Source organism: Coloeus monedula, assembly GCF_965178545.1.
Source record: "Coloeus monedula genome assembly, chromosome: 21".
Taxonomy (NCBI): Eukaryota; Metazoa; Chordata; class Aves; order Passeriformes; family Corvidae; genus Coloeus; species Coloeus monedula.
The window spans coordinates 5,839,368-5,851,430 of NC_138801.1; the positions used below are offsets into that span (position 1 = coordinate 5,839,368).

At 42.0% G+C, this 12,063-nt stretch overlaps 1 protein-coding gene across 2 annotated transcripts; it reads right to left on the bottom strand.

Annotated features, from left to right (window-relative positions):
* Positions 1-804: 804 nt before the first annotated feature.
* GLE1 (GLE1 RNA export mediator) lies at positions 805-11,920 on the bottom strand. 2 transcript variants are annotated; one of them, XR_014227006.1, is made up of 18 exons: positions 11,721-11,920; positions 11,166-11,387; positions 9,990-10,115; positions 9,673-9,821; positions 9,290-9,350; positions 8,748-9,002; positions 7,773-8,001; positions 7,533-7,648; positions 7,280-7,349; positions 6,800-6,942; positions 5,773-5,963; positions 5,202-5,331; positions 4,779-4,883; positions 3,718-3,800; positions 3,508-3,571; positions 2,733-2,805; positions 2,301-2,360; positions 805-2,205 (listed from the first exon to the last, which is right to left on the bottom strand). XR_014227006.1 is itself a non-coding variant. In XM_082295012.1 (17 exons), the coding sequence occupies exons 1-16, from the start codon at positions 11,814-11,816 to the stop codon at positions 2,737-2,739; spliced, it is 2,109 nt and encodes a 702-aa protein (XP_082151138.1). In that variant the 5' UTR covers positions 11,817-11,920; the 3' UTR covers positions 805-2,205; positions 2,733-2,736. The 2 variants fall into 2 exon arrangements, 1 of the variants encoding a protein (XP_082151138.1); XM_082295012.1 differs by lacking the exon at positions 2,301-2,360.
* Positions 11,921-12,063: the final 143 nt, after the last annotated feature.

The following is a 12,063-nucleotide window of genomic DNA, read 5'->3' on the forward strand; positions in this document are numbered from 1 at the left end:
ATAGAAATGTATTTTTATATATATATAAAATACACACACACATATATATATAAAAATTATACACAGAGGTATAGATGTATAGGTAAGAGTGGCTGCTGAAAGCACCGTGTCACTCAGAAGCCTGGCAAGGACACAGCATCAAAAGGCTCCAAATGCCTGTCAAGGGAAAGCTATTTCTGAAAACCTGATGCATAAATTCAAAAGCAAATGAGCCTTTAGCATGAAATCAATGTTTAAAATAGACACATTCTACTCTAAAAAAAATTAAATAATTAGAGATTAGAGGGCTGGAATGCAGCAAGAATGTTATTGGCTCAAAGTGGTGAGTGGGTTTGATGGCTGTGTGAATTAATAACACTTTATTTGAGTGAAGTACTTAACCGGAAGCACAGGCACTTATGGTGACATTGCATCCCTGGGACTGCCTGGAACTCCTCTCCAAGCAGAAGTCTGACTCACACCAACTTCGATGCAATCTCATCCTGAAGGCACAGTATTTTCACATCTGTGATGCTCTCCTTGGTCATATTTGATATAAATATACATGTAAAAACACCATGAATATATGCATATGACCTTATTTGCACTGCATCTTCACAACACCAAGTGGCTAACATCTAAACCTGCTAAAATGACAAAAACAAGTAAAACATTCAGCTCAAGCAGCAGATATTACCTCAAACTACATCTAAAAATAAATATTGATTCTCATGAAGCACACACATTATTCATTTAGAAAATCTTATTAGTATTTTTTAAATAGTAGGTATATGGATGGTCTTTACTGAGGCAGAAAAGGATACCTTGTTTTTTATAAAAATATATACTTTTATTTATGCCACAAATGTTAGAAACCCCTAGTAGCTGTCAGCAAAAAAAGAAGAAAAGGATTGTATTTCACAAGTACATCATCAAATTCCCCCTTGAGTTTGGCACAGACAGACAATTGTTTCTAACAGACAGGACCAATTACTGTCTTGCCAAAGTGAATCTCCACCGTAATTATGGATATGCAATATATAATTAAAACATCTCCACTCAGTGTTAAAAAACCTTGTACACTTTCAAGTATACTAATGGAAGTTGCATTGCTTCAGAGTTATCTGGCAAAAAGGATACCGGGAGGATACTTCCAATTTCCCAGAACAATCACAAGGTAACAGTAGTCTAAAGAATTCCAGAATCAGTTTACAAAATACATAAACCAAATACAAATTTAACTTAGGTACTAGACCATTTTAAAGCCAACATAAAGGGTTTTACAGGCCTGAATTCCAAAGCACATTACAACCTCTTCTCAGAAATCTCAAGAACTAGATAGAAAATCAAATTCACATTCTCATATGGCCTCAACTCCACATTCTACAGCTTCAAATCACTGTGCCTCTACGAAAACAAACCCCAGTCTGGTAAAAATAACATTTTCAACTTGCAACAGTGTATTACCAGGATAACTGACTACCTTTTAGAACTTCAAAGTGAATTTTCTCATCTTCAAGAAAAAACAGTTCAAGGACAGCTCACTGTAAATCCAACAGATTTCCCATCTCCTGTATTCACCAACGAGCTGTGGATTTTCCCGACCACCCCTCTCCAACAGAAAAAAATCATAGATCTTCTACTGCTACAGGAGCTCTTGTTCCCCCACAAACCTTTTGGAGCAGTGAGTCTACCTCCCTTCAACTCAGAGTCCTGCCTTTCAGAGTGAAGTTACATCCAAAAGAGACAAGTGTCAGCGTGGTTCAGCCTTTACTAGCCTCCCATAGTTTTTAGATGATGTTGAGACAAACAAGTCCATCAGCATCATTACAGTTGAATTATAAAAGACAGATGTAAGAAATACAAAAATAAAGTTCTAGCAGTAAGTTTGAGATTGATTACACTGTTAAGAGTTCATAAAGCTGTGAGGTATTTTCGCTTCCACAAGCTGAAGAGCACGGTGCAATTTTTCAGTCCAAGAGTCCTTAACCTCCGGAGCCATCAGGACAATGGATTTAAGGCATCTTCCTCGTGTTTAAACATATGAAGGAAAAGTCTTGAATTTTCAGTAATTTATTATAAAAGAACTTATAAAGATCTAATGCAAAAATTAACTTCCAAGTTTAACAAACAAATCTTCTTGAATTAAACGTTAAGGTTGATAGAATATTTTATTCTCATTCTTCTAAACTGTGTCCAGGGGCTCCCCATCCAAGAAATGTTGATCTGTTGGAACAAGTCCAGAAGAAAGACACTGAGTTAATCACAGGGCTGGAGCCCCTCTGATCCGGAGCCAGGCTGAGAGAGCTGGGGGTGCTCACCTGAAGAAGAGAAAGCTCCAGGGAGAGCTTAGAACCCCTTCCAGTGCCTTAAAGGAGTTCCTGGAGAGTTTGAGAGGGACTTTAGACAAGGGCCTGGAGGGACAGGACAAGCAGGAATGGCTTCCCACTGACAGAGGGGCAGGGTTACATGGGCTATTGGGAAGGAATTCTTCCCTGTGAGGGTGGGGAGGCTCTGGCACAGTTTGCCCAGAGAAGCTGTGGCTGCTCCATCCCTGGAAGTGTCCAAGGCCATGTTGGGCCTGGTCTAGTGGAAGGTGTTCCTGCCCATGGCGGGGGTTGGAATGAGATATCTTTAAGGCCCCTTCCAACCCAAACCACTGTGATTCGATGCACAGAATATATTTTGCCTTTATGTGTAAACAAAAAGCCAGGTCTGAAAGCACTGACATCCAGGGGAAAGGAAATACAGACCCATTTATGTTCTCCAAAAGGAAGGTGTCAGAATGCCCTTTGGTAATGGAATTTCCTCTGCCTGTAGACATTTCTAATGGAGAGAAAGACAAATAATAAAGAGAAATAAACGTGTATCTTAATTTGGCATCTCTTCTCAGGAATTCTGATGGCTCTTACCATATATTCAAAGCATTGCTAATAAAATGTACCAGAATTAATTAGAAAATGAAAGTACAACTTCAAAGCTGTCATATTTTAATATCATGGTCTAAGTCAACATTCAGAGAACAATTTAAACAATCAAGTATTTTACAGTTTTGCAAGCTTTATTAAAAATATATGCAGAATGCAATGCTAAACAAGCACTACAGAGAGCAGTTCAAAGTGTCACTTCCCCATATACCTAATCAGGACAAGTGCTAAAAGCAAGCAACTACGGTTAAGAAATAGCCGTGACAGAAATGACTCAGCAGAATCCTCCTCAACCTGTACATCTCCTCTCACTGCTCTTCCTTTATAATCAAAATACATTTTCATTGATAAAAATCAGATGTGAGGTAAGAAAGCAGCGAGATGTTTGACATCATAACCTATCATTAAGGTAATTCAGTAACTGAAAAGTTACAGAAGATGGGTTAAATCATAGAGAGAGGTCTGAATTATCAGGTGTGCTGCAAGAAGTGCCAGCCTCATTATCCAAATGATGCATATATTCAATGATGGGGAAAAACAAAACCCAAACCAAAACACTAGAAAACTAAATGAACTAAAAAAAACCCCAAAACTGCTTTACCTGCACAAAATTCTTCAAACGTGACAAACAGCCCATCTGGCCAGAGCTGGTCACAGCTTCAATTCTGCAGAAACAACAGCATGTTTAAAAATCTATTTAGAAAGTTGGGTTTGATTCACAAGTGGGTGTGGGGGTGGATGGCAGAGATTGGAAAACATGGATGAGTCATTTAAGAGCAAACACCAACATTCCTAACCCCAGATATCATACCTTGGGATATAGGATTTCTGGATAAAGAACATTGTTTTCCAGAACTGAATCCCATACTGCTTCATCAGAGCATTGCCACACACCTGTGATACAGAAAGGCACAAAGAGCAGGTTACAGAACTGGGTTTCAGGCGTGCATGACAGCTGCAGTGAACCTGTTCCATACTAATGACTTAATGCTTTATTCAGACATTTAAAGGAATACCCCTACATTAAACAAGCAAATCTTCTAAATGCTGTTACTGCTACCACAATCACCTTTTTTCCTGTTGACTGTGGTGGCCACTGACATGAATTTTGTTATCCTTCATTTCACCCCATTCTTCCTTCAGAAATAGTTTTCTTCCCTAACACCATTTGCTGGGGCACACTGTGGTCATTTCCCCACTGTGATTACTGCTGTGTGCAATGATTCATCAGCCTTCTCCACACAGGCAGTTTACAGGACAAATGACTGTAAAAGATTCTGACCTCACTACCCCTAACAGAATTCCCCCCCCGGGGTATTTCATTGCCCACTTTCTCATCTGTACTTTTATGGTTCTTTAAAAGCATTTGAAGAGCAGAGAAGCTGCTTGTGTTCAACAGTGTTTGTGTCCCCTGACTTCAGCCTTTAACTTTGGCTCTTATTTAGCACAGGCCTGTATCTTAGGATATAAGATTAATATCCATCAGGCTGTGATCTTTTCAGCTTGAAAAACCTACCCTGTTTTATGAACCAATTTGGCTGGCACAGCCACAGGACCTCCTTGCACTGTACAAACTGCCAAGTGCTTAGAACAGACCTTATGTAAGACCATACAGCTATTTTTAAAATACCAGGAACCTTAAACAGAATCAAATACAACAACAGAAGTTGTGTTTATAAAAACTTAAGTTTTGAAATCATTCAGCTCCAAAGCTATATTTGCAAGAACGTGGAAATATTCCCATTCCTTTCTGGAGGAATAAGAACAGGTTAAAAAAACCTGCTGTCAATCTCAGCTCAACAATCCCTTCAGAACCCGAAAGGGATCTAAACTGGTGACATTTAACTACTACCAGTTATCCACACCACTTACTTCCAGGAAATCCAAAAGCAGCATAGCGGTCACATCTGCCAGAGGCTCCAGATTCAACATCTGTGCAAGCCAGCGCCAACCATAGCTCAGACCATGAGGATGTGCCTACAAGGCAAGAAAGAAGCTACTCAGCACTTGCTTTATGACCTGTAAAACACAATTATCAAAACAGTTTTCTGATTTACTTTCTTCTTTATAAAACTTGACATAAAACTTGATCATTGTGAAAACATAAAGGAAGTGAAAGTCCACACCATGAATTACTTGGCATTGCTTTGTTCATCATGGTTACGACCATTTCCATTCAAACATGTCCTGAGGTAGTTTAAATTCAGCACACCTTAACTACAAAACAAGCTTCTAATACATTTAACAGACTCCTGGGATAGTAACAAGGTTCTAAGTATAATGCCACACACATACTCCTTGTTTGTTTCCATAAGGCCACCGGAGTTGAATGATGGCAGCATAGAGACGAATCATTCCTGACATCCTTTTAAGAAAATGATCTTGTTCTTCCACCTTAGAATCATGAACTTCATATCCAAGCATCCTAAGTATGAGAAAACATTCTACTATTAGTATAGCAAAACACATTCACTTGAGTCCCTGCAGCTCTCAGCTTACTTGAAGTCAACTGTACTGGGAATAGGGATTCTTCAAAACCATGCAAGAATTACTGCAAAGGCTGATCATGACCCTCGGGACTGTATGTTCCACCATTTGGTGAGGCACTGGAACAAGTCACAGAGAAGCTGTGGCTCCCCCATACAAGAAAACATTCAAGAACGGGTTAGATGGGGCTCTGAGCAACCTGGTCTAGTGGAAAGTGTCCCTGCCATGGCAGGGGACTGGAACAAGAGTTTTTACACATTTGTGAATGAACCTCCAGAGTCAATGCCTATGTACTCAGGGATGGGGAAAAGTGGAGTTCACTCAGAATAGTCTTCACCCTTGCAGGGTTCATGCAGAAAAAGTCCAGTAATAAATTTACCTCTGATATTCTTCCATAGAAGTCCCTTCTTTCCGAGCAGGGTAAAATGGCACAGAATATGGGCACTTTTTGTGCAGATGAGCTAAAAAGATGTCTCCAACTCGAGGATGTAATTCCCAGATTCCTGAGAGCACCACAGCAATTGGGAAAGCTGAATCACGGTGAAAAGATACTTCTCCTTCCCCATGTTTCTGCAGGGTGGAAAAGGAAAGTCAGCCACTACTCCTTCAAGCCATTTCTCAGGCAAAAAAAAAAAAAAATCCTCATTTTTGTAGTTAGCCTTTACTAAAGGATCTGAACATTTCCATGGCTGTGAAGTCAAGGATAGAAAAGCTGATGAAGCCACATGTCCTCAGCTCCCACGGAGGACAACAAACTTTGGCTTAGGATAGAAAAATGGGATTAGCAAACACAGGCCCAAAGTGCAGGCTGCACAGATATTCTCAACCCAAACAATCATTTTCAAATGTCAAGAAATCAGTCACAGTTTTACTCCATGGGCTGATTTTTCCATGCATTTGTTCCTGCAGGGCTAAAAGCTTCAAACAGTCCAAATTTTACAAATAAAGACTAGAGAAAAATACTGCCAACTTCAAAAAACTACTTAAACTATGACACTTCATTTCTTGAGAGGTGCTAACAACAAAGCAGGGACTGAAGTTTGCCTCTTAAGCCTTAGTGTTACAATTTTTTGTCCCCCAAATTCTGCCAAGATATAAGGTTTGAGCCTATATACAGTTTTGTGATACACCATAAATTAACTATCAAACTATTTTCCACAACACTATACCTACCTAGTTCAAAATATGTAAGATGTAAGCCTGAAAATTAAAAAGAGTTTTTCCTACTAGAAGAAATAAAATAAGGAGCGGAAGGGAAGAGAAACTAAGTTCTTTCATTGCATTAATACAGGCAAACTGAACACCCAGTGATTTTGTTCTTCATAGCTGAAAAGACAGTTCAGCATCCAAAAGCATCTCCTAGAGCACTGGCTACCTGTGCCACCCCAAAGAAAAGATTTCCTCACCACAAACTTCTCTGCAAGTTTGTAACAAACAAACTCCAGCCCCTGTGGATGCTGAGTCACGGACACCGTTTGCCCTTCAGTCTGAACAGGCTTCCCAGACAGCAGGTTATTGATCTTGTCAAACACCTCTCTCAGCTTAGAGCCTGCAAATACATAAGGAATGTATGGAGACAGAAGATAAAGGAACAGCAGACAAGTCTTACCCAGACAACATCAAGCTCACAACCACCAGACCCACATCCCAAAGGGCACCTTTGCTCCATCTGATTAACCAAACTTAATCCTGATGAAGAAAGATGCCCCTGAGGGAAGCAACAGGCCTTCAAAACACAAGCAAACAGTTCTGTACAGACAGGCTGTGTGTGGGTCAGCTTTCCGCTGTAGGGATAATTACAGGAACACTTGATATGCTTGTGCCCTGATAAAATCTTTAAAGCAAAAGGAATTTCAATGGAATTGAGCTCTTGGTGTTTTCCTGACCTGATATGCTAGAGATCTGGCTCACAGGGATTGTAGCTGCTTTCTGCAAGTTTGTTTTTATCTTCTTCACCTGGAGAACAAACAAACAACTTTAAAATCCTTTCCAAACAAGTATATATCTGTAATAGTTTGGATGAGCAGACTGGTAACAGAGGCTGCTAAAACAGAATTTTTTTTTTTTAATGAAAGCTGTCCTATTTATCCTAGAAATTAAGATAATCTCTCTTCAACAGTATTAATAATTTGTTCATACCTCAGTGTTGCCTTTGCAGTTTCCAATTTCACCGAAAGCAGCAACACATTGCTCAGCAGCATCCTGAAGCTGCTGGTACCACTGCATGATACTTTCTTCTGTTTTAACTTGAAGTCCTGTTATTAAAAAAAACCAAAAAGTATGATAATTAAGAAAAACCTAAACCTCTAGTGAGAAAACTCATTTTTAAAAAATGCAAGGCAAAGAAATAAAAAAGATCAAAAAAAAAGCCTAACCAACCTTCCTTCTGCTGCTTTCCTCCCGACTGCTGTGCAGGGGCAGGAGTCTGACTCTTCATCTGCTCTTTTTTCTCTAATTCTTTCTGCTTTTGTTTCTCTTCCTCTTCATCTTTCCTCTTTTTTTCTTCCAGAGCTGCAGCGATTTCCTGCTGCATGCTGGATATCAACCCCCGCATCTCCTGCAAGGCTCGTTCAGTGCTGGCCACATCTGCTTGAGTAGGAAACCCTCTCTGTCGAGAAACGGGAGAGGTAACACAGCATTAACCTTCTGTTCCAGTGTCAGAGGGCCAACAGCAAGAGGAAGGAGCCTTTGAAGCATCTGTCTTCAGATAATCTGGGAGCTAACTACATATTTTATTCCTGTCTCCTTTATTTGTACATAACGTTGGTCATAATATTTGCAAATATAAGTCCATTACTAAATCTCATCAGATCTTGGACAACAAAAATTCAGAATACACTTGGACAAGTGCAAGTGAACTCCCGTGCAAAGCCTTGACAACTCCCTCTGCTGAAAGCCAGTTGTGACAAGCTGGAACAAAGGATTAGCCTTATTAGTGGTTTATTTTTCAAGATTTGTATCCTATCCTAGAGAGAAAAAATGTCAAGGAAGCTCAGCTACTGCAGAAAAGCTTATGACGAGAGGAGAATCATAAGATGTTCAGTATTTAACAATTCATGAACCAGTCCACTATCACAGAAGAGAACTTTACAGCACCAAGAGTTTGCAGCAATTTAATTTGAATCTTTCTCCTGTAGAAGTTCTCATGCATTTTTATAAACCATTTTCAAGAGAACAGCTGAAGTGCCAGAGGAAAGAATTCCCCTTTAACAATGGGTACTTTATAGGATGAGTATCTAAAAACGTTGCTGTGCCATGTTATTTAAGGGCCTCATGACAAGCTGCCTCCGAAGACAACTACAGGGAGCTTTATGAAGGAATGACAGCCAAAGTTAACAACTCCAGAGCCTGTACCTCGCTCGTGGTGCGGATGAGCCCTGACACCAGTCCACAGATCTGGTTGCCACGATTGCTGTATGCAGACAGATCGATTCTGGGCAAGTCTTTGTGCCTGTAGTTGGGATCAATCTGCTGGTTCAGCTGCAGCAGTTCCTCCTGGATGGAATAAAGGCGACGCAGTCTCTCCTGGCCCTCTTCCTTCCGCAAACGTTCCAGCTCTTCCTGGCGCTGCCTCTGCTGTTCTGCCTCACGCAATTTTAGGTTCAGTATCTGGGGAGACAAAGACACAAGAGGTATAAAATACTTCAATAACTCCAGTTTTACAGTTCCTTCTTGGTCTGATGACTCCAGCTTTACAGGGCCTTCTTGCTCCTATGACACATGCCTTTACTGCATTTCCACACTGCAGCAGGTGCCCAGGATAGCACCAGAAAATCCATCCTCACTCCAGGGTGTCATGGAAATACAAATAAATCAATTGGTCTTTCCAGTTCCCACCCAGCAGTGATGAAAGACAAAAAGTCTTTTAAGAAAGACAATTCTTAAGAGTCTCAGACCTTTGCTCTATGTCGGTGTTCTTCCTTCAACTTCTCTTGCTGCCCCTGAGCCTCCTTTGAACTACAATACACATAAAGAGAGAAAAACTGTATTTAAGACATACAGGAGACATAACACAAACCACATACAGTAAGTTATTCTTAAAACAAGCTAAAGGAACTTTAACTATCACAAATTTTGTCTTTTTCTAACCACTGAAACCTCAACAATAGCCAGACATCTACTCTGACAGCCATCCACTCTAACAGGATAGCTAATGTAAGACAAGCAGCAGGTGAGATTTCCAACCACAAGTGACTAGCACAGAATTGTCAGGCACAGGAATTATTCCTCACTTTGATTAAATGCTATAAAATTCTACGGATACCAGAGGTAATCTCACCTCTTCTCCATTACTTCTTGCAACTCTTGGAATTCCTGGTGCCGCTTTAGCTCCCTCAGTTCATCAAAGCGCTTCAGCTGCTCACTGGCCTGGGCATAGGCTGCCCTCACCATCTGCTCCTGCTCCTCCTGCCGCTGTCTCAGCCTCTCCTGCATTACAGAAGGGCCAGAGGCACCAAAGGTGGTCATTGAACAATTTGGACAGAAGAAAACACAAACTAAACTGCCCAGCATTTATAATTTGCTGTCCTTGCACTGTTACATCTGACTGTGGAGCTCTCCTACGATTCAGACACCCCCTCAACCATTTTTGCTTACCTTTGCTTTCAGCCTGTGCATCTCCTCGTACATCCGAATGCAGCCTTCGACTTTTGCAACTTTAGATGACAGAACTGCTGGAAAAACTTCTTGATTTATTTCCAGGGGACTAAGATGATCATTTTCCTGCATAGTCAGCATAAAAGCAAAATCAGTGACTAAGCACAGGATCAGCAACTCATGGATGAAAACAGATAAAGCAAGTCTCTGAAACTATTTTTTGTGGAGAAACAGACAAAGGAGTCAACAAACACACATTCCTAGAGCAGTTATGTACCCGACAGTACAACCTCACTATTTTGAGTATCCTCCAGCATATTTATGAGATTGGGATAATTACTTTTCCAATCACTAAAACTGGGAGCAGACATACCAAGAGTCTCAAGGACATTGACAAAAGCCAACTGACACCTAGAAAGCCCAGAAAACCCCTCATGTACAGTCAGGGAAGATGTTACACTGGAAGAAGTCAGGAAAGGTTTATACTTTGAGTCATTCTTCAGGACGAATCTTGAGATGTTCTTATAAAGTTTATCACATCTTGCTGCTTCATTAATATCTTTTCCCCACAATACATTTCTTAAGCCTCACTAGAGGCAGAATGATACAAAACTTTGCTGCTCAGTATCACTGTCATGTGGTGAAGTCATCATTGAACAAAACAATAGACATTTCTCTTTCCAGAGACAAACCATGAAATGGCTTAATCAACTTAATTACGTCCACAACTCAACTGCTCATTGCCCAGCTTCCTACTCTTTTGGCTTGTAAAGTAGTCAGAACACATGTAAGTCACTCAAAGACTCCAGAGAACCCAAGGTGGTAACTCATGGACTTTTATAACAGCCCTGACCTTCCTCTGTGACCTTATCCCTCCAAATGGATGAATCCTGTGCTGCTAATCCATAACACAACAGAGCTCCAACTATTTTCCTTAGTTATGGTGAAAAATGGAGTTTGCTTTGGGTCTACAGTGAAACACTTTTCTATGAAAGTCTTGTTAATACCAATTTTATCAACACCTGTTCATGCTACAAAAAATTAAAACTAAGGATGTTTTCCCCATAAATTAAAAGAGCACAAACCAGCCTTAATCTGACAATTTATAGCAGCAAGTTAGGACTTTTTTTTCTCACAGCTGCTCCATAAACATATGGATTATAATCAGAGAGCTACCTTGGTCTCACTGGGCTCTGTAGATGAAGGTGGTGAAAAGCTCCGGTGGCTGCCAGGCGGGATCTTCTCCGCAGACGCCCGTTTTAGGAGGGGAGTGGATTGTTTGGGCGTTGAAGTTCCGGTGGGTGTGATTTCTTGGGCTAATTGCCCACTAAGGCTGTCCAGCACCCAGCCGCAGTAAGGGGAGAGCTCAACGGGAGCCACACATCCTTCCAAGGCAGCCTTGAGAGAAAACATTCTCCGTGAAAGCCACACAGCCTTAACATTCAATAAAACTTTAACACACCGTGAGCACATCTGCACAAACAGTAGCTGCTTTATCATCGCAGCTCAGTATCCCATTTAACCCTTTTTCTTCTCCCGTCTTTCCAACACTTTTTCCGGATTCTCCTACTTTTGCAGGACATTTGAACCCCCTCGGGCCAGCCCCGCTCCCTGCCCCCGCGCTCCCGAGCCCGGGACCCTGTCTGGGGGTATTTCAAGCCCTCAGTATCACCGAGATGCGCGGTCGGTGTTTCCCAGCAGGCAGGGCCGACTCCCGGGATGAGCCCTCACCTCATCCTCCTGCCAGCGGCTGCAGTAGCTCAGTCGGCCCTTGCTGGAGAGGCGCAGGGCCTCCAGAGTCTCAAAGCGGAGCTGCCACGACTCCATGGCGACCTTGTCCCAGTCCAGGCGGTCCCTCGCAGCCCCTGGGGTCCCTCGCAGCCCCCGGGGTCCCTCGCAGCCCCCGGGGTCCCTCACGGCCGGGCCGGGTCCATCCCGCCCCTTCCGGGCCGCAGTGGCCGCATGCGCCTCGTGCCGGGCGGGAGGGGCGGTGCCCGCCCCCTGGCGGACAGGCGGGGCCGTGCCCGGGCCGGGGGTTCGAGTCCCGCCCCCGGCAGCGACGCGCTAAGGACGC